The sequence below is a fragment of the Strigops habroptila genome, chromosome 8 (genome assembly GCF_004027225.2).
Source record: "Strigops habroptila isolate Jane chromosome 8, bStrHab1.2.pri, whole genome shotgun sequence".
NCBI lineage: Eukaryota > Metazoa > Chordata > Aves > Psittaciformes > Psittacidae > Strigops > Strigops habroptila.
Window position 1 is genome coordinate 13746167 of NC_044284.2, and position 25810 is coordinate 13771976.

Sequence of the window (25810 nt, forward strand, 5' to 3'; positions counted from 1 at the left end):
TTATACTTTCAGACCTTATGTTTCATCAAAGGTATCTCTCATTGTAAAGATATAGTGGTTGCTTACAAACTGCTACACTCAAAACACTTTTACTTCAGTATGGATTAGGTTTTTTATTCAAAATATAACTGAATTTATAAACTGAATTTAAATTCATCTTCTATCAGATTAATGTAAGCAATCAATGTCCCTCTGAACAATCCAATGAATAGGAATAATAATCTCATACAGGCTTAATCTGTAGCAGTGAACAGATACTTAAGTCTTCTTTAAGTAAAAAAGATTGCACTTAGAGTGAAATGGGGCTGCAGCTCCAAGAAAAGCAGCACTGATCTCTTAACTCAGTCTCAAGTAAAAGTATGAACTAACTCATGATTTGTAGGTTTTAGCTAGTTCAAGGTAAATTCAGGTGTAATTACGACAATCAAGAACTGCTCTCTGTAGCAACTTGAGACTTTGCATTATTGCTGTGGCTGTGTCCTTACCATTGTTTCTGAGGAAATCTGAGAATGGTGCTTGCATCAGTCTAGCTCAGATGATTCACCACAGGAACTCTTCAGTGTCCACTTGCACAACTAAAGACCCTTTCTGCTCGCCTAAGCTTCCAAAAGAATAGAATGCTGTAAAAAGCTCATCTTGTGCTTACTGAATAAACAGTAAGATAGTATTATCTAAATTTGATTGGGCAAAGCTTTTCTGTATCTCTAGTTATTTAACCCCTCTTGATTTACTTTTGAGTCAGACTTATTAACAACGACATCACTGGTACTGATAAACAATTTCTCAAAGGCATCTAACTAATCATTAATCTTGCATACCAATAAACAGTGTGTTTCTGTTCTTACTGGCTGGTACTGAAGAAGTTCAAATTAGTACCTAAATAGTTTTCTAGCTCCCTAGGAAAAAATCTCTAACGAAATTATTCGGGCTTGGCATTTTCTTCCAAACTGATGATATAACCATTTCCTGGAACGTAAACTTTCAACACAAACAGAACAAAAAATTTATCTAATCCAGATGTCCTTTGCAGAAGGAAAAAAACAACCTTAAAGCAATTACACAATCTGGAATCAGCTACATATTTTATGAAGCAGCTTAGGAGGCTTGGTGTTTGATCTGGGGTGACATCCCTGAAAGCATTCAGTTCTTGCTTTCATAAGTAAGTTAGGAAGATAAGTCACACAAGCATTGTCTGCCTAGAAGCACTTTTTCTCTCTTTAAAACATAAGAGGGAATATGTTACTATACATAAAGACAGTGACTAATTTATTGAATATGTAAAATCTAAAGATGTTAACAAAAATCTATTTATATGCAGACCAATAGTCTGTTCCCAAAGTCAAAAATAACAACGCGTTAGAAAAACTGTAGGTAACATCTTGAAATGTATTTTAGTTGTATTTGCTTGCAAGAGAAGATTACTTTCACTTGGCCGTTTTCTAATTAGATTCTTTTGCACTAGCAAAACACAAACTTAAGAGGTTTAGTCATTTAAAAATATCCCTTTAGGTCTTGGTATAAACTGAAACAAGCATTTAAGCATTACACAAAACTTTTAAAATATTGAACCAAATTTAAATTATGTTGTACATGATGCTTTTTTTTATTTTGCAGGAGGTAGAATTTAGAGTAGAATACATGGAGGTGGTAACATAGGCCCCATTGTTAGGAGAGGAAGGGTTATCAGCCCAGAATCGCCTCATGTCTTGTAACAGAGATAAAACAAAGTACATCACAGTGCACAAGCCAAGTAGGCCAACTGTTTTGTTTTTTTTAACTTGCCATCTTGTCATGTATGCCATGAAGTACTGGCTTGTATATATTCTTAGCACATAAATTAATCTGATTCATAACTTACAAAAAATAATTAAGAACTTCAAAATAAACACATATCACTCCACCAACTATCAAAAAAGGAAAAGCCTTTCCAAGGAACCTCAGTAACCTGGAGGGCTGAGGGCTGAGTAGTCTAATTCTGTAAAATGTCCTTAGCTTTTTTATTTCTATATTTTCCTTTTTTTTTTTTTTTTTTTGTTTTAACAGGGGGCTAGGCAGAACTTTTTTATTTCTATATTTTCCTTTTTTTTTTTTTTTTTTGTTTTAACAGGGGGCTAGGCTTGTAACTTTTCAGAAAAAAAGTTACAAGCCCATTAACTTGAAGCACACTACGAATTATGCCAACTTACTTGAAAAGAAAAATCTGTGCTGATCAATTTGAAGGGATTACAGCAGAAGTACAACACATTTTAACCACCTTTTTCTTACAGGCCTCCGTCCACAGCAATGTCTATAGCAATTGCTGGAGAATCAGAATCTTTGCATGAAGACAGGAAAGGTGGAGAAAACTTAAAAGTAGTACATCTGGGCACAGCAGGTATAAAATAATGCTCTTAATTTCTCAGTTCTTCTATATTGGCTTCGTAGCTTCAAGGAGGTGTACAAAATCTTAAAGGGATGCTGACAGTTGTCCCACAAAGGGACATTCTTTGGTTATTTGTTGAGACACGTTCTCCTAGATAACATCAGTGGAATCTCTCTTTTTTACTTTTGTAACAGTTTATTCAATGGAAAGAAAAATCAGCAATTGGATTGATAGTCTACCTTCTTTTTAACATTTTAAATCTTACATTTTCTGTGTGACACATTACTTTATTGCTTTGGAATTGTATTTTGAGTGAGCGTTTAATTTGGCCCTTGATTTTCAACTTATGAATCACGGGGATATTTGTAACTTTTGAGTGGTAAATTTTGAGTGGTAAAAGTTCTAAGTATTGTTTAAAATTGAAGTAGCTACTCTGAAATTTAGACTATTATAAAAAAAATACTATTCAACCACTTTATTACAAGTTGGAATTTGGTGGGGGTTTTGTTTTTGTGGAGGGTTTTGTTTTCTGTGGTTTTTTACAGGCTTCAGATTCTTACATATTTTCTTAGTTTCCACCATACGCAGTTAAGTTGTATTAACCACAGATACTTTTTCAGCCAGAAAACATCCAGCACACCATTCTACTATAATACTATGGAAAGCATGATCTCTTTGTTGTCGACAGCAGACAAATCGAGAACTACAATTCATACAAATATTTCTAACCCAACGGTACTCTCTGTTTCATTTGGACAGAAACATGGTATTTTTATATTTTTTTAAGGAATGCATATTTGTTAACATCCATGGTATTTTTGCAGCACTTGAGTCTTCAAAGGGTTTGTAGGAAACCAGTGTCAAACCCCTAATCCCTCTGGGAAATCTGACATTTGAGTCTAACCACAACTACAGACAAAGTAATAATAAAGCTGGCTTTAGCAACAGTATAACAGTATCTGACTTGCACATGTTGCAGATGTCTCATCAAAGAGTGCCTCAGTCCCAGATGAACTTGGTGCATGTGGACATTCCAGAACATCAAGCTATGCAAGTCAGCAGTCAAAACTGTCAGGTAGTTGTTAACAATTTTGTTGTGAGTTTTTGGGGTTTATTTACTTTCGTAGTTATATACCATAGAAAATAAGTATACTTTATGTGTTTTAAAAAAAGGTTTGAAATTGAAAGCGTTTTCCTAGGCATTTCAGGTGTGAGGAGAATAACATTTTTTTCCTCTTAGAAGCACAATGAATTATCTGTTAAGATGCTAGACAGCTTTTTCCCTTAGCTCTGTCCAATTAATGATACATCTAAATGGTATTTTTACCTCTTCCATGTGTAAAAACAAGTAACATAGAAATGGAGACTTAGCTCTAAAAGCTGAAGTGGAAGTAATGACACCAAGTCATTATATTTGTTAGGAAGCAAGAGTTAGAACAAAAAGAAAACAGCACATGCTAGAATACAAAACACAAAGTGAATTGCCTAGCTGATGTACGCGTATGCATTCCAAGACTTTTGAAGTCTCCTTACAAGAAAAAACAAATTCTGCTTTCAAGATGGTAAAATGTAAGTAATGACCTTGACTCTCAGGAACATGCCTAACTTAGTTCTCCTGCACTTTCCCAACAGGATACAGCACATGTCACTCTAGATCATCCAGTCTGTCTGAACTCTCTCACAGGAGAAACACCTCAGAGGGTAGTACCTCAACAGGAATTGGAAGTATTCTGGAGCCATGTGAAGAGTCTGAGCCAAAAGAAACTAATATCGATACATCTGTTAAAGATGCACCATCAGAAAAATTCTCCAGGTACACTTGACAACCTTATCTAGCAGAAGCAAAATACAATTTACTGTATCACTTCTAAGAGCTCTAAATATGTTTAATTTTGCAGACATCCTGTAAAGCAAGACTCTGTGGAGTCACAGCTGAAGAGGGTTGATGCTACCAGAGTTGATGCTGATGATATAGTCGAAAAAATACTCCAGAGTCAAGACTTCAGTTTAGACTCAAGTGCAGAAGGTACGGAGATAAATAAGGAAGCTAGGGGAAAATTGATGCACATTACAGGCCTTAGGAAAATCCACTCTCTTCATAGTCCCTGTTGCTTGTAGCCATAAGGACTGTACAAATGGATCACTAGATTTTCTCCTTTATCCTGCCTCCCAGAAGTTGAAAAAACCGTTGCATGACTCAGGTAACTTTGGCAGAGAATTACTTTAAGCCTAAAAACAAAAAAGCAGGAGCAAATCTACCACAAAGGTAGTTCCTCCAACCTATACCATGAGAAGTTTGGTTCTTCATTACTTAAAATATTTGCATCTGAGAGTATCAATTACAAAACTGGTAGATTTAAAATTATGTAGTTTCACTAAGGCAACATTAAAGGAAGCTAACATATGGTAATTCCCTTGCTTTTTAGAAGAAGGTTTAAGATTATTTGTGGGCCCTGGTGGAAGCACTTCTTTTGGAAGCCACCACCTACCTAACAGGTATGTAGCCTGAACAACTAGTCCATAAACAAAAATGCATCTTAAACAGCAGTTGTTCTGTATATACATTCTTGATCCTTGTCTCTTTCTATTCTGTATCATTTAAAAGCATGAAAAGAACTAGATTGCCAGGCTTTAAAGCAAAGCACATAGGTTAGTTCCAAAACAGAACTGATGTGCCAGCCCTTAGAATTATAACTTTCAGAGGTTCTGAAGAGAAGAGTCTCAGTTTCAAAGTTTTCAGAACTGAGCAGTGTTTCAGTATGGACACAGGAAACAGGCACCAGTTTGACATCTTAGCTCTATAGACTTACTACGTCACTCTCTGGAGCTGGAAGAAAGTCTTAAGTGTTTTTTTACACATCTGCCTTTACAATATCCAACTTTTATGTCTTCCTGATAACAAGCCTGATTTTCTTCACTTTAATTTTGCTCACAACTCCTTCTGTTTCTATATATTACACTATTCCTGATTCAAGGTCTTGCTCATCTTCCAACTATCTGTAGCCCTAAACTCTCTTCTTTGATATTCTGCTTCAGATTATTTTCTTGTAGTTGTTTAGGAGAGATGTTTTTCCTGTATCTTATCATAGGACCATCACTGGTTTTTTTAATACATTTATCTGTTTATGTGTAAATATATATAAAGACTATTATATGTATATGATACAACTGGGGTCAGAGGTGTACCCAAAATGTAATGTTTAAGGAACTAAAGAGAGGTCCAACAATAACTTCTTCTCAGTAACATTATTTATAATTCATTTTGACTACAGTATAACACAAAGCACTTTAATGCATTAAACTGTAGGTTACCCAGTGGCCTGGTAATTCTGCGTATTTTCCACCCTTCACATGTAGCAGTTCTGGCACCAGCTGTTCAGTTGGGGTTTTTTTGGGGGGGGGGGGTGGTTGGTTGGTTGGGGTTTTTCAAACAGTAAATTTGCTGATGTGTGATAGTTGCTGTTTAGGTTCCAATTAAATTGCAACTGAATTAACTTTTTCCAAACATTCTTTCAGGGTAGGATCTGGAGCGTATGAGCAGGTGGTGATAAAACGCTAGACTAGAATGACAAACAAGAGGAAAACTTGGAGCTCTGGCATTGATATTTGGTTTTGTTTGCTCTGTTGCAAGAGTTGTGAAAGCCAAAATGAACTCAATGTGGTCTTTTTTTGAAAGGTAATGGAATGTCTCTTGCTCACAGAGCTCCATCTTCTGTGGTATGAAGGCAATGTTTAGCTATGTATACCTTGTGCAAGCACTTGGACTGTTTTTGTAAGCTCCACCTGATGCTAGTGGAATTGCTTGCTCTTTAACTTATGTGAAACATTTTTGGAAGCATGATGAAATGAGACAGATTTCAGTATTTCATACAAGAGATCATTTGTGGTGACATACTTTGTTCATAACTTCTTTTCTAAAGAAGATTCTGAAAGTTGGTCTTAAATGAACCAGAAGAAATTAATTACTCAATTTGATCCTACCTGCCATTTTAGTCTTACAGAAGCTAATTACTTCTATCAAGTCAAAATTATTATTAAGTCAAAGTTCAGGCCTCCACAAAACAGCATAGCTATGTTTTAACATAACAAAAACCTTCTCTTAAGAGTACTGATCATAACTTCATTATAAGGTTGAACTGTAGAGGTGAACTTCATATGCATTAAAAGGAAAAAAAAAAACCAAACCCAAAACATAACAGATCTAAACCAGCCAGTGATCAGTTCTGTTAAGTGTAAATGAAGTTTAAAGGCTTTAATGCATGAAATGTGACATTTGTTTTCATGCAAGTGACAAAAGAAGTGGGATTTCACATTAAAATACTAAGGCGCAGTAGTGTATTATCAAGAAAGCTGGCTTGATTGTTAAGTCTGGAGTTCAAAAGCTGCTTCCACAGAAACTCACTTAAATAATGCATGAACCTTGAGATTCAATGGGATAGTACTGTTTACAAACCTAGTCAGTAGTTTACTACCACTTAGAACTTTTTATTGTAGCTTACTCCTTCACAGTTAGTGCTTTGCTTGTGTTTTGAATGTGCCTTGCGGGACTGGGGAGGTACAGGGAGATTAAACCATTTACTAAGAAATTTAAGCTTTAAAACTAGGTAAACATCTATACTATTATCAATATAACTTATTAAGAGAAGCACTTTATTGTAGACATACTCTGCACTCTGAAAAAGTCTGCAACAGATTTGTTGAACATTTCTTCCTTCACTATCTGTCCACTGTTACATTAAGGTCAATGTACTGTATTTAAATTTGCACAAATAATGATTTGCCTGACAGGCAAGAAAGATGAAAGCCCCCTTAAAATTTTCACTGAGGAATATGAAAGACTCTATTTTTAAAGGGATGTGGTAGGTGATAGTTCTAATTCAGGCTTGGCGCTACTGTACTTAATTGTAAACTGCAAATTACCTTAATTTTGTTATGATTGTTTATCAGTAAGGCTTGGATTAATAAAAACACAAATAGCATGGCCATTTCTGAAAGCCCTGAATGCTTCAAATTCTGCTGCGATGTTTGACAACCTTTTATTGAGGTATAAGTAGGCCATATTTAATAGGTTAAATTAAGAAAAGCAGGCTTTGTTTTCCATAAATCCATATAAGAATTATTAAACTAATTTTTGTTTGTGAGGGGTTTTTAAGGAAATTTCAGATTTTAAAGCCTGAATACTGTTACTGAATATGATTAATATAAGCTATTTCTCAGTTATGGTACTTAAATACTTCTATTTCCTACTGATAATTATAATCTCTTTAGAGTGTTTTAATGGGCAAAAGAATGAATACAAATTAATACAAAGGTTGTATTCTAGCTGCTGTGAATAGAAGTGTGGTATTATCCATTTCTGTCCTCCACAGCAATTTTAAACAGAAACTACATAACTGCTAGTATACTACATATCTCCCAGAACATGATAGTTTCTTTTCCTGTTACATAATTCATTTGTACCAAAAAAAAAAAAAAAAAATCCTACTGCAAGCCAAAAGATGCATGATATTTCAATAAATTAGTTGCTTTCAGTACTCTTGAACACTGCTACACTTGTGGGCAAATTTATTAAAACCAGTAGTAGTAGTTTAGATGGTAGCTTACGTAAGTTTAATACGAAAAATAGGCATAGTTAGAAGAAAGAAGACTTCCAAAAAACATTGTATAGCTATTTATGCAATTCTTAAGGGAATTTCCATAGCCTAGATTTGTATTCTATGTTAAAAGACACAGCTAACTGCCGTAGATTAGATATTTTGTTTACTGGAAACCAATTATTTTCTTGCCTGAGCAAATGTTTTAAATAGGATGGAAGTTTACATGGAAATCAAGCCTTTAATAAAACTGTATCCTAGTAATTTATTGTTCTGACTTTGACCTACAACTCTTTATGAAGTGACTCTCTAATTGTGCATATTTTAAGTGGAATATAACCTTCATATTTAGATGTAGTAACTTTTTTTTGTAAACTGTGTTATAAGAATACTGGAGACTCTCATACAGTAAACTGTTCAGGATGTATTGGTGGTTTTTTTTTTCTGTATTTAAATGCAAATCTCTCAGACATTCAATAAACTCATGTCTTCAGCTTGGAATCTGTTTCTTAATTCTTTCTTTTTTTAATGAAAAAATTTACAAACTTAACTAGAAGTTTGTGTCCATCTTAGTTTCCCTACAGCTTTTCAACTTTGAGGCTTATTAAACTTCATCTCCAGTCCACAAAGTATTTAATGGCACTGTTACTAGTACATAGTTATTTATCTGTCTCCCCGAGAGGAAAAGTAATATGTCAGTCTTACACAAATGAAAAATCAATTTTAAAGTGTGAGGCACAGTGGTAAGTTATTATTAAGCAGGCTCCACATTTAGCATTTTGGGAAACTGAGGGCACTCTGTACAGACTTTCCTCACCTTGCAAATGACAAAATCAATCCTCCTCAGTCAAGTGTAAAGACATGCTACTACTTAACTTTTCATATAGTTTGTATAACTTTGTAAATTAACTTCTTATTTTTCTAACATATTAGTGGTATGTATTTCTTTTCTCCACAATGTATTCAAAATAACAAAGTCTTCTGGTACTGCAGTAAGCACCTGTTCTTACATTAAAAAAAAAAATAAATCTAGATCGGTGAAAACTGCAGCTAATTATAGTACAAACTATTTGGCACTCAGATCAGTTCAATAATCAATGCATTGTATAGTAAGGATTAAGAGAAGTAACTGTACCATGTACAAGCAACTCCAGCCGCCGCTGTCTTTCAGTACAAAGAGGAAGGCAATGTTTCCAAAATTTCAGCAGAATATCCAGAATTGCTTTTGTGGTTGTTGTCTCTCTTCTGGTTTTATGAATCAACAGTTTCCTTATAGAATAAAAGGCAAATTTCATCACCAAACAAATCCTCCACTTAAGGACCTCACAGTGGAGGGTCCTCCAGAAATACAAAGTATACATGTATATACATAAAATAATCATAGCTGCTAGTTACCTTAGTGAATACCAGCAGCTGCAAATATAATCACTAAGCGGATTTTTTAAATGCTTTGCTTTTTCTACCTCCATGTTTTCAGACTGTTTTAGTGACATATATATTGTAAGGAAAATGTGTCATTTAGACACTCTTTTTAATCTGGAAGGAAAAAATCTCATTAATGAAAATAAGGCTATGCACCAATGTTGCATACACATATATAATATACCAAGGCAAAACCATTGTTGTGATATAAGATCTTCCTTTACTACTACAGAAAAAAAAAGCAGGAATGTGAAGTACTCAAACTTTAAATACTTAACTCTTAAGTGGATTTTGTAGACCTGACATGTGAAAACAAAAGAGACAAAGATAAGCATGGGAAAAATTATTTTCTGTAATTCTTAAGGCAAAATGAGTAGCTCTGCCTTCTCCCCACCCAACCACTCATTCTGGCCTGCTCTCCTCTTCCCACTACAAGTTTCTGTGACAGATTAGTTGATTCAATTCCCTATGTGGCCTCACAGCAGGATCTGCCAACAAGGGCAAAACACAGCTTAATATGGCTGTTACCATTTCTGAGGGACAGGCTATTTTGTTGCTTCCTTGTTAAAAACTAGAAATCAGTAACTAAGTGTTTGGGGGAGTTTTTATGTGAAATCACCAAGCAAATGCTAGCAAAGCTTTGCCCGACTTCAGAGTTGTATGTATAAGTAAAAAGTTCCAACCACTAACCATTATGAGTTACACAAATTCCAGCTGTAACTGAATGATCCAAACCTCTTTCACCAATTAAATGGTAACAAGCATGGAATAGAGCCCAACACCCTGGAAACCCATGGCCAGCAGGACTGAAACACATCAGTAGTTTATTAGCTGTGAGATCTGTTTGTTTGAAAAATCTTTGGTGGAGACAGACAATTAACTCTTCCAGCTCTCCCAATTAGGCTGCTGGCATTTATTTACTCAAATAAGTGAGGCAGTATTTTTAGAATTTATTTATACCACTTCCTCACTGTTATTATTAATTTAAAACATTGATCAGAAACAGTCTGTTCAGCTATTCTGACCTACTGACTTGCTCTATAACCTATCAAGTTATATCGATTATATTCAGGATACTGCACCAGTTTTTTGGTTTTGTGGGCTTTGAGTTTTGGTTTGGGGTTTTTTTTTCGGGGGGTGGGGAGGGGAGACGTTTTGTGGGTTTTTTTGTAGTGGTGGTTTTTTTTATAATCAACTTTATTTGGATTTTACAGTTTTGAACAACCTAAGGTTGATCTGTTTTGCGATGTGTGCGCCATCTCCTGGTCAGTGATACTGTCACACGCACTCTAAAACATTTCATGACCTTCCTTTCAGCATGCTGGTTTGAGACATTAGAATTTGCCTTTAGTCAGTTTCAAACTGCAAGTTTAAGTGGGATACAATAAGTACTGTGTTTATTCACAAATACGCATAATAGTTTAATCAAAAGACCAACCTGAGAATGAAGAGCCATACGCACAGTGAATCCTGTGAAAGCATTTAATTGCTCCTGAAAAGACTGTTCAGTCATCTAACCAAAATCTTATTTAACACTGATTTAAGCCAGGGGAAACCTGGTAAGCTAACACACAAAACAGCTTATTTCAGTAAAATTCAGCAGTCTCAATTTAAATGTTTATATTCTAAATAATGCTTTTGTATATGCTATTTAATAGCTTCTTCAGCTTCAGTATGCATAGGTATACTACCAAACACTGAAAACACATCAGGCCAAACATCTGTAGTTTGACTTCAAATTTTCCCAAAGAAAGGCATAAGCAAGAATGTTAAGCATTGGCATTTGCCATAGCTATCACTAAAAACTAAACAAACAAGGGGAAGAGGACCCATGAACCCCTTAAAAACTGGATTACTGTTTAGGCCCCTTCACATCAGTCCATCAAATATTCACAGAAACCATTTTCCAAGTGTAGCTACAAAGAGGGTACAATGTTTTGTGGAAAACCAAGCAGGTATTTATATACAGTTTTCTCTGTTCACAACACAGTCCTGTATTTAGATATTACCTGAATATAAAATTCAAAGCAAATATCATTCCAAATCTGATGGAAGAGAAGGATCTCTTTTCCTTATTCTGAAGTGATCATGCTATAAAGTACACTAAAGATAGAATGTTTCAAGAAATTACACAGGAAGAAGTTATGTTGTACAAAAATCTTCTAACTGTAATAAACCATTAAGTGAACTGTAGAGATTTTCTCTTAAATCAAAACTACTCTCAAACAGCTACGCTTATTAGTGCCTAAGACTATTTACCAATTTTGAATTTTACATATATTTTAACATACCAACTATGGCAAGTTCATATCACGATGTAAAAAAAAAAGCTAAACCATTCTAAATATTGTATTAAAGATTGAATTCTTACAATGAATTCTAAATCATGTTATTTTTTTTCATAACCAGTGTCTATTTGTTGTAGGAAAGAAATCTTCCACAAAAGAGAAAGCTTACTAAGTAAGCATTTTTTAGTTACTTAATATGACAGAGCACTGCAGATCATTTTTTCTTTCCCTGATTCTCAACCTGTTATAGATTCTGTACCATTTCTCAATTCAGAGAATTACAGCTGCCTTTTCCCTTTATGTCTAATCTTTCACCCTAATCATGTCAAGGAAATCCAAAAACTGAGAAGGTAGAACACAATGATCTTGTTTAAGAAACAGTCAGCCCTTACACAGAATTTTTTTTTTTCACAAAGTTATGAAACTTTCATGTTTCACAAACATAAAATCAGTTCTGATAATACTAGCTCATTCAAAGCTGCCAATGACATTGTGAAACATGCACAAAATTAGGCCTTTTAATTAATCATCTCTTCACTCATAAGAAATACTCAGAGATATTAAAGTTATTAGTGAAAAAATTTGGGTATGCAAAGAAACTTAAGTGCAGCGCTTTGCTTCCTGTACGAAAAAGCCCATCTTGTGCATCCTTCAAAACTTCTGTCTTCCCAAGTCCATCATCTAACATTTGCTCGCTGCACATTACACAAGCAATTCAGCTCTACTTTAGAAAAAGTCATCTTAGCCGAGCCAGTAAGCTCTACTATTTCTAACATCTCTGCTGTTCATGTCTGCTGAATGTGCTAAGACTTTTTGGACAACAGCTGCACGAGGAAATACAGAGAATTTTTTTCCCCAAGTGCAAAGGGGCCAAGTTAGCATTTAGTATTCAGTGACAGAGGGTTTTGGTTTTGTTTGGGTTTTTTTCTTTTTCGGTGTTTGCTTTTTTTTTTTTGGTGTTTGTTTGTTTGGGGGGAGGGGGGGTTGGGGTGGTTTTTCTTTGGTTCTTTTTTTTTGTTTTGTTTTGGTTTTGGGGGGATTTTTTTGTTTTTAACTCAAAGATACTGGTTTCAAATCAATTAAATTCAGCTTCTGGAAAGTTACATGATGCAAATTATTTCCCAAGGAGCAGTTACCAAGAAACTGGACAAAACAATAGTGCTAAATCTACCTTTTATTCCTACCTTACATCCAACATCATGGCGCTCTTCCCAAGTATTGAATTTACTGAACTAGAAATGTTTGCAGCATATTCCAATTTACCAGAACAATATTTGGTTTTCACAAAGGCTGAGTAAGTGCTCATCTTGAAAAAGGCATCTAAAAATTCTATCCTTTTAGGAAAAAGCTTGCCCTAAACCAGTGTACAACTCATTACTTAGCACAACAACATAATTCTGTGTTATCAACTATCCTTGGAGCTAACAAAAGATTACCAAAAAGAATCTAGTCATGACAGCTCAATATGGTAATAGAAAACAAAGAGAAATACTTAATTTTTTTTCTTCACAGGAATTAATTCTTTCACTTTAGCCCCGATACTCTACTTAAAAACCCTATGAGTTGCTGTGATCTTTGCCAGAAGCACTCATCTTCACTAAATGAAAGAGGTACTGATGGATCAATACTGGAAGGTGTAGAAAAGATTGTGGTTCTAGTTCGCATACAAAACACACCATTTCACAGGTACTTCAAAAAATTCTTCATTATTTTAACAACCTCATATGAGAAATTTGTGATCTAATTATCTTCCTGGTCAGTACTGAACACCACAGCAGAGCCATCACTGCTCAGTGTGACCTGTCCAGCAACAAGCTTGCGTAACTTCTCAAAGGTACCACAAAGTCGATTCACTCTGGGAAAAGAAAAGATTGTTGCAAGAGGTATATAAACCACATTTCCATTGACAAATGATTCCATGCTTTTTTCAACAACCAGTTTTCCAAGATCTTCTGAAAAGCAGTTCACTGCAGGTTGGAATTTGGATTTTCTCTCAGTAGGATCATCATTATACTCCTTGTGTTCTGACATTAAATGGTTCAGCAGACTTTGCTTAATGATTTGTGCTGTGAAAGTAACTTCTCTAACCACTGCATTCCGCAGGTACTTCTCATCTTTAAGACTTGGATACACTGCTTTGAAGACCTTTATAACACACAAGAACACATAAAATATTTATCATTATCACAGGCTCAGATTTTAATATTTGTCAAAAAAACCTCTAAAACGTGATTATTTTTAATTCAGTCCTGTTTTACTTACTATTTTAAACATCTTCAGATACTAGAAAAACTAGACAATATGACTTGATCCTACGTATTACAACTACAATGGCAATTAGGTTAACACAACCTAAAAATTAGGCTTATATCTCCAATCTATACTTGTAGATCAGGCAAGGTGAAGACTCGCAATTCTTCAATTCTTTTTAATCATTCTCTTACTTTCCACATTGTTCATCATGAGGCTCTCATGACAGTTCCACATCTACATACATTCTAAACTATTTCTGAACTATCATCTGGAAAACAGGACTGCAGCTGTGTCTTTCATTCTGTTTCCAGAGTAAAACATTAAATATGCTCTTACAGATGCAGAGAATGCTAAAAGATAAACTCTGACATCAAAATCTGTGACCCTGTACTGTGTTTTACACTGAGATATACTCCAAGGCACTTAAGGAAGCTAACCAGGCAATCTCATTCCTACTAGTTTACTAGGAAGTGCTTTATATCAACACACTACCACTGCAGTTCCACAGTCCATAACTATTTCTTCTTACTTCCTGATTACTTCTGGAAATATTGATTAACATAAATTTCTTGAATAAAAATTAATTTAATACTCCAGGTTTGATGAGATATAAAAGTCTTGTTTGACTCAAACTGATGTCAAAACTCCCTCCATAAAAACAGAAGATATTAAAAGCAATTTCTAGTACATATCAGTCACCTAGACGTATATCCAAGTTTGCTGAACACTACAGACCGCTTCATGATTCTATTAAAGGCAGTAGATGACAGGTAGAATTTCAAATGTACAGAATGTCTTCATAGTTTGGAAACTACCAAGAGACATTCCCATAACTTCACTTTCAATTTCACTTCAGGTCACAAGTCACTTGAAGATACATATGTATCTTTAAACAGAGAAGTGAAATACTAGAATACGTTCACAAGTAATTTAAGGCCTTCTAAGATTGAAGTAAAAAAAAACCAAAACAAATCAACACAAATATACTTCGCTTTTTGCATTGTTACTTTGTGTTATCTCTAAAAAACAAAAAAATGCCCTTTGATTTATACCATGTGGCACTTAGACGCATTGGGTTTTGCTGCTGTGACACACTGCAACACGCAGTAGAGTACTATAAAAAAAAAAATTATCTGATGTTATCTAAAGTGAAAGCCATTTAGCACTAAATACCAAAAAGGTCTCATGTGTAGCACCAGAGAACAGGGTACTTGGCAAGGTCCCATGCCTCTGCAAAAATCAGAACTGGCTACCTGAAAACAGAGAATAGGACGTAACATCAAATGCTACCAAGTATGGCAAACCACATAAAACAGGTCCTGTCAAACCAATTTCTGGGAAATGCCTTCTTTCTCATAATATATTTGACAAAACTATGTGTTTTGAAAAACTGCACACTGTTAGAAACGCTTTTCTATGCTTTTTATTTTTTATGTATCTAAAAAAAAAAAATCTGTGTTAATGCCAACAACCACATGATGAAAGAAAGTGAATGATTAGAGGAAAAACTATAAAACATGTCACAGTAGGTTGGCAGAAAGAATTTTCCTTCTAAGGATAGCAGTATGTTAATATAAGAATGATCATCCATATTGTTATTTAGCAAATAACTTTCATCAAAAGTACAAGGCCTTTATACAACTACAAACACAAATCATGTACTTAAGAGACTTTAGATCTGACGGAATGTGTTAATCAGAGCTAAGATTGGATAGCAATAGCAGTCTGCAGTGACCTTCACAGGCAGGTCATACGGAGTTTTACCCTTTATTCATCCTCCTAAAGGAAGAAAATAATACTTACTGTTTTGTAAACTGCTTCAGCAGGTTTCTCAGACTGAGCGGATGCACTGGTTAGAGGATATTTTTTAACAAACACACCTATTTGGGTACAAAACCCAACATTCTCCATTCCTCTTGGTGGATGCCCCACACCAGTAAATTCCACTGAGTAACCATAGCGTCTAGCAGTCTCTAGAGCCCTAAAAAACACAAAACATTCCAGTCATACTAAATATTCATCTTTTAACATAATAAAGATAGATTCTCTAACAGAAGCAAGAGCCTGGGAATGCTTGAGCAGATTTTTTTTTTGAGCAATACTCACATGAAGATAAGCACTGTCAAAATTTGCTGATTCAGAGCTGTAATCATATGCCTACTATAGCCTGACTCATTTAGTATTGGTAATTTAGGCAACCAACCATTACTGTTCTTTCTAAAGTATCTGCATAGAATATGCATGTTCACAGCTACTGACAGTCTTAAATGCACTGAAAGTAAGCTAAAACCTACCAAATTTTAGAGAACTATTTGAAAAGAACTCTTAAAAGACATACATACCACAAAACCACAAGACACCAATTAATAGCTGAAAAAAGGGGGGGTGGTTGTAAACATACAAAGAGTAAAGTCTACTTAATCAATGTTACAACAGTATCCATGACATCTAAATGAAAACCAGCCTTCTAGTACTGCACATCAGCCAGTGTGAAAAAAAGAGATGGGGCAAGAAAACTAAAACAGCACCACCTACCTGCATCATTCTCCAAGAAAAAATGGAAAGCTAAATTAATATCCCATTTATTTTAAAGAATATTGAAACACTTATATTTCACGACACAAAGACTTTGTTGTTTGGAATTCAAAAACATCACTCCTTCAGCAATATCAATATTTTTAATTCACATGCATCCAAAAGTAGAATCTAAATTTACTTTAGGTTGTATAAGTGGTCTCTAAAGTATTCGTCCTTTAGCTAATAATGCAGGTAGGTTTTTAGAATCATTATTTAAGGGAAAATACATGCCTCAAGCTTTGCAAAGCTACATCCTCAAAAAACACTCCACACTTGAAAGTCCACAGCAGAAACAACCTCATTTAAGGGGCAAATTTTCCAAGATAGTTTCTGACCAGAAGTCAGCTACTGAGGTACGGCATCCTTTACTGTACTGTGTATTTTCTTCTACAACTGCCTGACAGCTGAACGATACGACAGTATATATAACCCATTCCCTCTTTATGTTGTTTTTATTCAATCTACTGATACTAACATACAGCTCATGCAACCCTGTGTCCTGTCCATATGTTCTGCATAGAATCATCTTCTATGCCATGATCCACTAAGCTGTCCTTAACTTCATTCAACATGTTATGCTACTATGAATATTTGATATATCTACTTGCATGCTCTTACAGAAAGATCTGGACTAACAGAGTGCTTTGATTATACCACCATACATAGTGAGCACATTTCTTGGGGTTTCATGAAGAATTGTATAGGAGGCTATTATTATTTTAAAAGGTTAATTATTACTTCACACTTCAAATGTATTAATTGTAATTAAGACATATAAAAATTAAAGTAAAAAAGTTAAAAATACTTTTTGCAGAGCAGTTACAGTAAAAGCAAGACAATTTAACCACCATAAAATCCAGACCCCACACAGTATGCTTAACTATTCATAATAGCAAAGAAATGTTTCATCAAATCAGACGTGAAACTCCACTGACACCAAATCACACACATAAACCATTTGAAAATGTGTAGCTATTCCTTTCTCACACTACTGAACACTCCAAGCTGCCTGTGTATGATGCTCAGTAAGCTTACCAGCTTTGAAACTGCAATCGGGTCCATTCAAATTTGTGGTCTGGATTCCTGAATAACCTCACTCCTCGAAGCAAAGGGTTGAATTCAGAATTTGGAGTACTGATTACAACCCTGCTTGGAGCCATGAAACCAAACACCACTTCAGGAAACTTCTTCAGTTCCCATTCTTCCAGGTGCTCTATTCTGTAAAGGGTAAGTTTATGTATGTGTTTAAGAACACCCTATTATATCTTAATCTTCTTAAACAGTCAAAAAAACCCCAAACCCGTACCTGTACCTTGGAATTTTAAGCCTAGCCCTGCAATATTAGCACTGGCACTGTGGCTGAGTGGCAACTTAGAGGTTTTTATATGTGACAATTTCCTCTTGCATTTCGTACTTTTTCATCAATATTATTTTTCCACCATTAAGCTAGCACCACATCAGTTTCTTAATACAGTTAATTTAAGCACAAGTTAGAAGATGCCACATTCTGCTACGCTCTTCCTTGAAAGGTCTGATCAAGTCTGTTTACACTACAGACAAAAATCCAAACTGGACCCTAATGAACTTGGAAAAACATAGTATGTTGGCTTAATACTCACAGTTCAATACACGTAACCAAGTCAAAACCAAGCATGCAAGGATCTTTCTGGGCAACTGAACCATGATGCAAGGTAACAGTTAGGGATCTTTCAGCTGGTTGCAAATAATCAACAGGAAGAGGAGACAACCTATGCCTACAAAATATTGAATACACGGTGTTATAGAAAGGATCTTAGGGCAAAATAAATTTTGCATGCAACTGAACTAGCTAACCTGCTACACAGATCCCTTGTGAATCTCAAAAAGGTTAACAATGTTACAGGGATTTACAAAAGTAAACTTCCTAATACAAACACTTTTTATGACTACCTACAATGAGACAGAAAGAGCAGAGAAGTTAATCCAGCAGTTGTCCTCACATTTACAAAACTTTCCACTTGACTCTTATGCCATTTGGAAAGGTGCTTGTAATTTTTTATAGTAGCTCAGCTCTAGATGTAGTTTAGAGGATTTTGGGGGAAATTATTAGGCAAGCATATTGACTTATTTTTTCCAAATAAAATCAACTATATGTGCAAATTTCATTCTGAAATACTGTATCACACAAAACACACAATAAACATGAAATGTAATACCTGGCAGTCCTGGGGTAATGGTTGGACTTGATGATCTTAAAGGTCTTTTCCAACCTAGCTGATTCTGTAATTCCATGGTACTCATACAGTGTGCAAGTTCATAAAGTACCTTTACAAACACTATTTCTCAGGCGTACACAACACACCTTCAGGGCCATTCCATGACTTGGATCTTTGCCACAAGAGGTGATGTTACACACATCTACAGCCAGGTGCATGGACATCGGTGCAATGTAACTAACAACAATGGACAGCTCTTCATTTGCCAAGCTGGTATTTCCTCATTTATCCTTACTTTGAAATTCTTTACAAGAAACAATGTAACATGCCACTAGGTCAAGCCAAATACAAACCTTAAATTAACACAATGCAAGAGCTTACATTTTCTGTTTCATTACACTTGCACAGATATCTATCCCAGCTAACACTTCAATGCAACTGCAGAATTTCAGCATACAAAGCAGCCTGCAGTCAGCACATCCTAAATCTGCCACCTGTAAATTAGATATTAAACAATGTGTAAATGCTGTGCATTTCCAAGTAATTTCAGACTTTCATAACATAAAAATTCCGTATTTGTCAAAATAACCTTTTAATGATAAAATAGAGCATTTCAAAATCCTAACTAAAATGTACATTTGAAAGCAGGATTGATATGGATTTGAAATTTCTTTGAAGATCCTACAAGACTTTTTAAATTCATTAACCTCTTGTTTTTACAGCTATAAATAAGTACATGTAAAACATCTCACTGACTCTGGAGAATGTCTTCCACACGAATAATGATAGGGTACTGTTTTAAGTATAAAAGCTGTAGCAATTTTCATGTTCAACACTGCTTTTCACTGGACTGAAAACACACACCAAACCCCACTGTTCTTTCTCAGTCCAAAGTCAAGGTTGGAAGGCACTGCTCAGTTCTCAGTGCCAAAATCCTGAATTGTTTAGATTCAGGTTACCTCTAACCCCGTAGGCAAGCAGGAAGTTTACACACACACACCCCCCCCACTTTACATCCCAATTCAGAAAATTCAAACATTTAAATACAAATGCAACACTCCTGAATATGTTATATTCGAAAGCAGATCTCAGTGCCATTACCTTATATACTGGATTATATTTTTATTAGCTATTATGATTCTGTAAGTGCACTGCTATTGCACTTCTCATCAGTTTCTTGCATGCTCCTTAAGACATTAACATCAGTTTCAGACCTAAACACTGAAGACAGAGGTATTTTGCAACTTCTTGCATTTTCACAGGATGTTCTGAGGGGCATATTAGAAAAGAGCAAACAATACACAACATTACTTAAATAGTTTAACTTTTCAAAACTGAGTATCAAAACAACAGCCCTGGGGGGCAGGAGGGGTATTTCCAAAATACCTAATGTCTTTTTTTTTTTTCCCAAATTTATAATGTAAAAAGACAAAACATACCAACCTTCTTAGGTTTGTATTTCCCCACTAAATCTTTAACAAACTGGTAGCGTTGTTCGTATAAAGGAGGTGTAAATTTAGTAATTCCTGTAAACTTCTCTTCCTGAAAGTTCTTATCCATAATATTTTGCTAATACTGAAATAGAAAGGTAACTCTTATCCTTCAAAGTACTTTAAATCATATGAAATTACAGAGTTTGCTGTTTTCAGCAGTCAATTCACAATCAAGCAGAGGTAGACCTGATCCCCATCCTATCCAGAGAACATCAAACACAGGAGTTAGTAAGATTAGGCACTAGCTGGTCCCTCCACATATGATGCAAATAACCTTTCAATAAACAATTAAATATCATATGCAATCATTAAAAAAAAAAAATCAAGTTTCATAATTCATCACTCTCCATCCAGCACACCTACACAGTGTTAACACAACTACAGCATATTTCATCTTCCTTAGTTCTTCCAGCAGGAGGGGAAAAATTGGTAATTTCTCACTCAGGTGCCTGGTTTCTTGCCTCTCATCTAGCATTTGCTTTATATATCTAGAATTGTGTACATACAGCTCAATACAATTTCTACAATGTAACAACCATCAGGAAATATCTGAGTAACTACCATATTGTGCAAAAATAAATGTTCTGCTGGGCCTCAGCTTCAGATTTACTATGAGGTAAACCCTGTTATTAAGTGCCTGCATTTTATAAGTAAACTAACATAATCCAACTTGGCATTAGAGTCATAGCCATTAGTGCATTTCCAACTCTCCCACCTTTTATTAAAAACTGCACTTCAGCACACATAAATATTTAACAATAGATATCCCCACTAAACCTAAAAATAAGGCCCTAATGAACAACGACTGAGCTCCCACGGGAATCGCATGAAGTGAAAGAACGCGGGCACAGAGCTCTCCCGCGCCCGCAGCTGCAGCCTCAGCTCACTGCCGGCTCTAACGGGCACCAGGCTCAGCCAACCAAAGCAGCTAGGCTGAGCCTGCTGGCAACCTGAACGCTCCATAAGGCCTTATATGCATAAGCGTAGATACATTATATATATACATACATATACATATGAAAAGAGGAAGCGGGCTCAGTGTTCGGGCCAACGACGTGCCTCCCCAGGAGCAAAGCAAGCCTGCTGAGGACGGAGCCCGCAGGCACCCACCTCCAGACCCCCACAGGCTCCAGGCCCTGCAACAGCCAGCCCGCGGCTGCCTCGGCCCTCGCCTCTCCAGCCAAGGCCGCCCCAGGGCCGCCACGCCAGCCCGTCCCTAGCCCTCCTGTCTCTCTCCGAGGGGCCGCTTCTTGCTCTTCTCAGGGCCCACGACGCGTACGGCGGCGCGGCGCTGGCCGCCCCCGGCCCCTCCACAGCTTTCTCCTCAACCCCTGCCCTTCCCTAAGGGCTCCCCGGCGCTCCTCCCTCCATCTTCCCTCCCTAGGGCTGACCTCGCGCAAGCAACCGCCTCCCCTTCGAGAAGAGCGGGCGGGCCGCGGCGCCTGAGAAGAAGAGGCCGCCTTTACCGTGGGCTCGCCGCCCCGCTATCGGAGTCACACCTGCCCCTTCGGACGGAAGCGCCTCGACGCTCCGGGGTCGTAGGGAGCGCTGGGAAACTGCCACCATACAGCAGCGACCAGGCTGGTTCCGTCCCGAGCAGCAGCTGCCCACAACAGCGCCAGAGAACCTCTATTTATCTCTTCTAATGTAGGGTGGTGTCCTCTAATCTGTAACGGAACGGGAGCACAAGTGTGATGAGGAACAGCTGAGGGAATGGGGGTGTCTAGTCTGGAGAAGAGAAGGCTCAGGTGAATCTCATCGCTCTCTACAGCTACCTGAAAGCAGGTTGTAGTGAGGTGGCATCGGTCTCTTCTCCCAAGTAACAAGCGATAGGACAAGAGCTAACTGCCTCAAGCTGCACCGGGGAGGTTTTGATTAGATATTAGGAAAAATGTTTTCACAGAGAGGGTGATCAGGCATTGGAACAGGCTGCCCAGGGCAGTGGTGGAATCACTCTCCCTGGAAGTGTTAAGAGCTGTGTAGATGAAGCCCTTAGTGACACAGTTTAGTGGTGGACTTGATGGTCTTAAAGGTCTTTTCCAACCTGGATGATTCTATGATTACCAACACACAAGCATCCAGAGGTCCACCCGCTGTATTTATCTCTGCCTGTGCCAGCCTCCCTCAGTGCAATTAAAACGTGATTGGAGGTGGTGGGGTGGTGTTCACTAATTTTTACACTAAAAAAAGAAAAAAAAACCCACTACTGCTCTTGCTGATACTTTCAAGTGCTCTGCCTCAGTGCAGCTCCTGTGCTTGCAGATGTGTTTGTTACTCTCCATAAGAGAAACTTGGGCCATTGCACTGGCTGTGACATGAAGTGAAAGTGTCCTGCCAAGGTCAGTGAGGTAGACTACAAAAAAACCAAAGCAAATCAATGCATTTTGCAGCATTTTGTGGAGTATTTTCCACATTGGAACAGGATTTGTCCCTCGAAGAGCAAGCAGCTGTTTGGATGAACAGTGAAAGTAGGAAGGAAAACGTGGGGCCAAATTGCCTGTTACTTTTTCTGTTCACAAGTATGTAAAGCATTTTGCTAATCACAGGGTGGGGCTGCTATATAAAAAGAGTTGTGTGTCAACTGTGTCTGGGACTTAAGGAAGGAGTTGTCTGGTGGGAGTGAGGACAGAGCAGATTTGTTAACTAAATTAGATCATAATTCAATGCTTTTTGGTTCAGTTTTCAGAAAATACTGGAAATTTTTATGCTGAAACCTGCCTGTGATGATTTAAGCTTGACTCTTTTTAATGTTTTAAATTTGCAGGATGTGGTCTACACAGAGCGTACATAAGTAGCTAACAGCAGGCTAGCTATCTTGTTTACTCATTAGTTAGGAGATGTATGTGTGTTTGTAAACTAGCAATCCAGACATTTTCAGGTACTTCAAGGTATTGGAATGATTTCTTTCTGTTTGAACTTCTTTGTTTTTCAGGTTTTGGAATACAATAGCAATTAGCTTTTCTTTATATTAATTTTAGTTTATGAGTACTAGAAATAGGGAACTATCCAATTTTACAGTTAGGGGTTTTTTCTGTTATAACTGAAGCGCTAACAACAGTGTATGCAAGTAAGGCAGCCTGTGAGTTGCTTTTTCAATGGGAGATTGGCGTGCAAGCAGGCTTTAAATAAACAAAGATCAGTAATGTTACAACACTTACAGAGCAAATTTATTGTAAAGTTTCTATATAACACCTGGTCAATTACTTTTGTAGGTTCTTTTCCCTCACCAAGATTTAAAGACCTGCACAACCCAATTTGGCCATGAGCAGAAACTATCTATAGAAAATAATTCCCATTAAATGCCTTTGACTAATCTAGTAAATTTATTTTTACTTTTTAATTAGGTCTTTGCTTTTTAGCAAAGAAAATAAATTGTTATTGAAATAAGGGTATGAATACCTCGTGCAAGGAAAAAAAGATAGGTTCAAGTCTCTGTTTTATAACTCAATTGTTCTTTTTGTCTGAGCCACAGTTTAACCCTGAACTACCATTTAAGTACCTATGTCTCAATTAGACAATCCATAAACTGTGCATAACATTTTTATCTCAGTGAGATACTGTAAAGTTTTTAATAGAAGTCTTTAATGTCCTGGATTAAAATGCTATATATTACAGTACCCTGTAAAATTCTACTCATAATTCAATATGACATTCTTAAGAGAAAAAATAATTATGGGAAAAAACAGTAGTGAAGTTACATTATACAGTAAAAGTAAATATATAACACATGGTGAATTCACATAATTTCCTTTGTAAGACTTCATCCAAAAATGTACCACTGTAAGTGAAACCTTCAGAATTATCAGATGTTTAATTCTCCGTTATCAAACAATGTACTCATAGAAATCTCTTTTTTGATTGTTTCATACTAGGTGGCGAAATTGGATTGGAGATCCCATCTTTTGAGGATTGGCAACATGAAAGAGACAGAGAGCCCTATTAGCAGTGTTAAGCTGCACAATCTGCTTTGATTCTATTACTTGCTAGAAAAAAACATTGAAAAATTATTCTGATCATTCCCCATTACATAAAAGTTTTGTATTCTCTCACTTGAAAAAAAATAAAAATAAAAATAAAAATAAAAATAAAAATAAAAAAATCCTTTCATGTAGTCTGTCTAAAGTTTGTTTTCATCCATCGTGTCACACATTCCCTTCCTCCATGCAGTGGTACATCTTCTTAAGTCTCAAGACATCATAGAATAATTTCTATTGGGAGGGACCTTTAGATGTTATCTAGTGCAACTCCTGCTCAAAGGAGGTCCAAGTTGGTGAGGTTCTTCAGAAACTTCAGTTCAAAAGTATTTCTAACATTACAATCTGTAATTTCAAACTGAAAGGCCAGGCTGTATTCGGTTAAGTATGTCCACAAATTAAGCAAACTATTTTTAGATAATTGTGTTACTTTTGTACCATACTAACAGTAACAAATGTATGACTGTACTGGAATAAAAGCATCTCACAGCAGAAAGTCATGAATCACGAAATCCTAAACTGCTAAAACTTATTTTATCCTTCAGTGTTTGCGATGAGAAAGAGAACTGTATGCAATTCCTGGAGCTTCCCTTTGAAGTTGCGTGGCACGTAATTAAAAGTGATAGCAAAAGACATCTAATGCAGCACTACTGCCAGAAGACACTACACTGACAGAAAAATACATGCAGCAATACTGCTTAATCTATAATTCAAGAGCTAACAAGGATTCCTCTCATACCAGGTTCAGAGGATTTTCAGTTACTAGGTACCAGTACCTTTCTCCTCAGATTCAACTAACAGAGTAGGCCTGTTCGAGAAAATTCAGAATTCATCTATGTGAATGAGACGGGAGGCTAGCCTCTTGCATAGATCACCATCCTCTTTTAATAATTATATATAGTTCCTTGCAGTCTGCAAGTGAAAATCACCTCCTTGTTCATGTGTGTGTTTGGTTTTGGCTCTGTTCTGTAATAAAGACCAGCTGGGATGCCTGAGGAAAGAAAATCTCATTTGGAGCAAATGGTTTCCTGGTTTGCAGCTGTATCAAAGGTTTCAGCATCACCACCAAAAAGGGACTGCATAAGAAGTACAAAAATGTTATACAGAGGAAAACCACTGAGGTTTGAAACATATTGACTAAATATTCTGACAGCAAAAGACAAACGCATGAAAACACAATTTGGGTAACATAAATTACATCAGAAATACAGGCTGTCTTTAAGTGATTACAGAAGACATTAAGGAAGTGCTCAGAGTCAAGGATACCCTAAAAAAAACACCAACAGAAACACTCAGCTTCGAAGTCACTACTCTAGCTAGCTGTCTTCAGAGCAAGATTACCTCACTGCTACAAGGACACTTCCTTAGAATTAATTCTGTGATTAGTTCTTTAATTTCACATGAGATTGTTAAAGGGATGTTTACTGCCTCAAGATGGTCCAGTCCTCTGGTAAGTAATGAAGGTTTTGTGAATGTCTTTGGGACGAGGAGGCCAAAAGGAGGCTGGTGAAGTTATTCCTAGAAAAGGGGAGTGAAGAGCTGAAATAGAGCAGGCAGTTTAGAGATACTGTTAACTGTCAAACTGGGCCCTGATAAGAACGCTTTTTGCTACAGTAGGAGCTCTGAGGTATGTTAAAGCGCCAGATTAACGA

The 25810-nt window shown here is 36.4% G+C and overlaps 2 protein-coding genes and 1 long non-coding RNA gene across 6 annotated transcripts in view; 2 read left to right on the forward strand and 1 right to left on the reverse strand.

Moving 5' to 3' along the window:
- Positions 1 to 8457, forward strand: part of FAM102B (family with sequence similarity 102 member B) — a 28334-nt gene extending 19877 nt beyond the window's left edge. Inside the window, exons 6-11 of one of the 2 annotated variants that reach the window (XM_030496189.1) lie at positions 2268 to 2374; positions 3342 to 3437; positions 3995 to 4175; positions 4261 to 4388; positions 4789 to 4858; positions 5879 to 8457. In XM_030496189.1, the coding sequence (XP_030352049.1) occupies positions 2268 to 2374; positions 3342 to 3437; positions 3995 to 4175; positions 4261 to 4388; positions 4789 to 4858; positions 5879 to 5921 (625 nt within the window). In that variant the 3' untranslated portion in view covers positions 5922 to 8457. The remainder of the gene's footprint in view (positions 1 to 2267; positions 2375 to 3341; positions 3438 to 3994; positions 4176 to 4260; positions 4389 to 4788; positions 4859 to 5878) is intronic. The other variant, XM_030496191.1, reaches the window with a different exon arrangement.
- Positions 8458 to 10846: 2389 nt separating this feature from the next.
- Positions 10847 to 21782, reverse strand: HENMT1 (HEN methyltransferase 1). 3 transcript variants are annotated; one of them, XM_030496192.1, is made up of 7 exons: positions 21193 to 21782; positions 20135 to 20266; positions 19073 to 19185; positions 18116 to 18250; positions 17532 to 17714; positions 15723 to 15900; positions 10847 to 13811 (listed from the first exon to the last, which is right to left on the reverse strand). In XM_030496192.1, exons 2-7 carry the CDS (start codon positions 20249 to 20251, stop codon positions 13407 to 13409), a joined length of 1131 nt encoding a protein of 376 aa, XP_030352052.1. In that variant the 5' UTR covers positions 20252 to 20266; positions 21193 to 21782; the 3' UTR covers positions 10847 to 13406. The 3 variants fall into 3 exon arrangements, with proteins under 3 accessions (XP_030352052.1, XP_030352053.1, XP_030352054.1); XM_030496193.1 differs by lacking the exon at positions 20135 to 20266 and having other exon boundaries at positions 21651 to 21782; XM_030496194.1 differs by lacking the exons at positions 19073 to 19185; positions 20135 to 20266.
- Positions 21221 to 24288, forward strand: LOC115612185. Its single transcript, XR_003992907.1, has 2 exons — positions 21221 to 21932; positions 24057 to 24288. It is a non-coding gene; the product is annotated as an uncharacterized LOC115612185 (long non-coding RNA).
- Positions 24289 to 25810: the final 1522 nt, after the last annotated feature.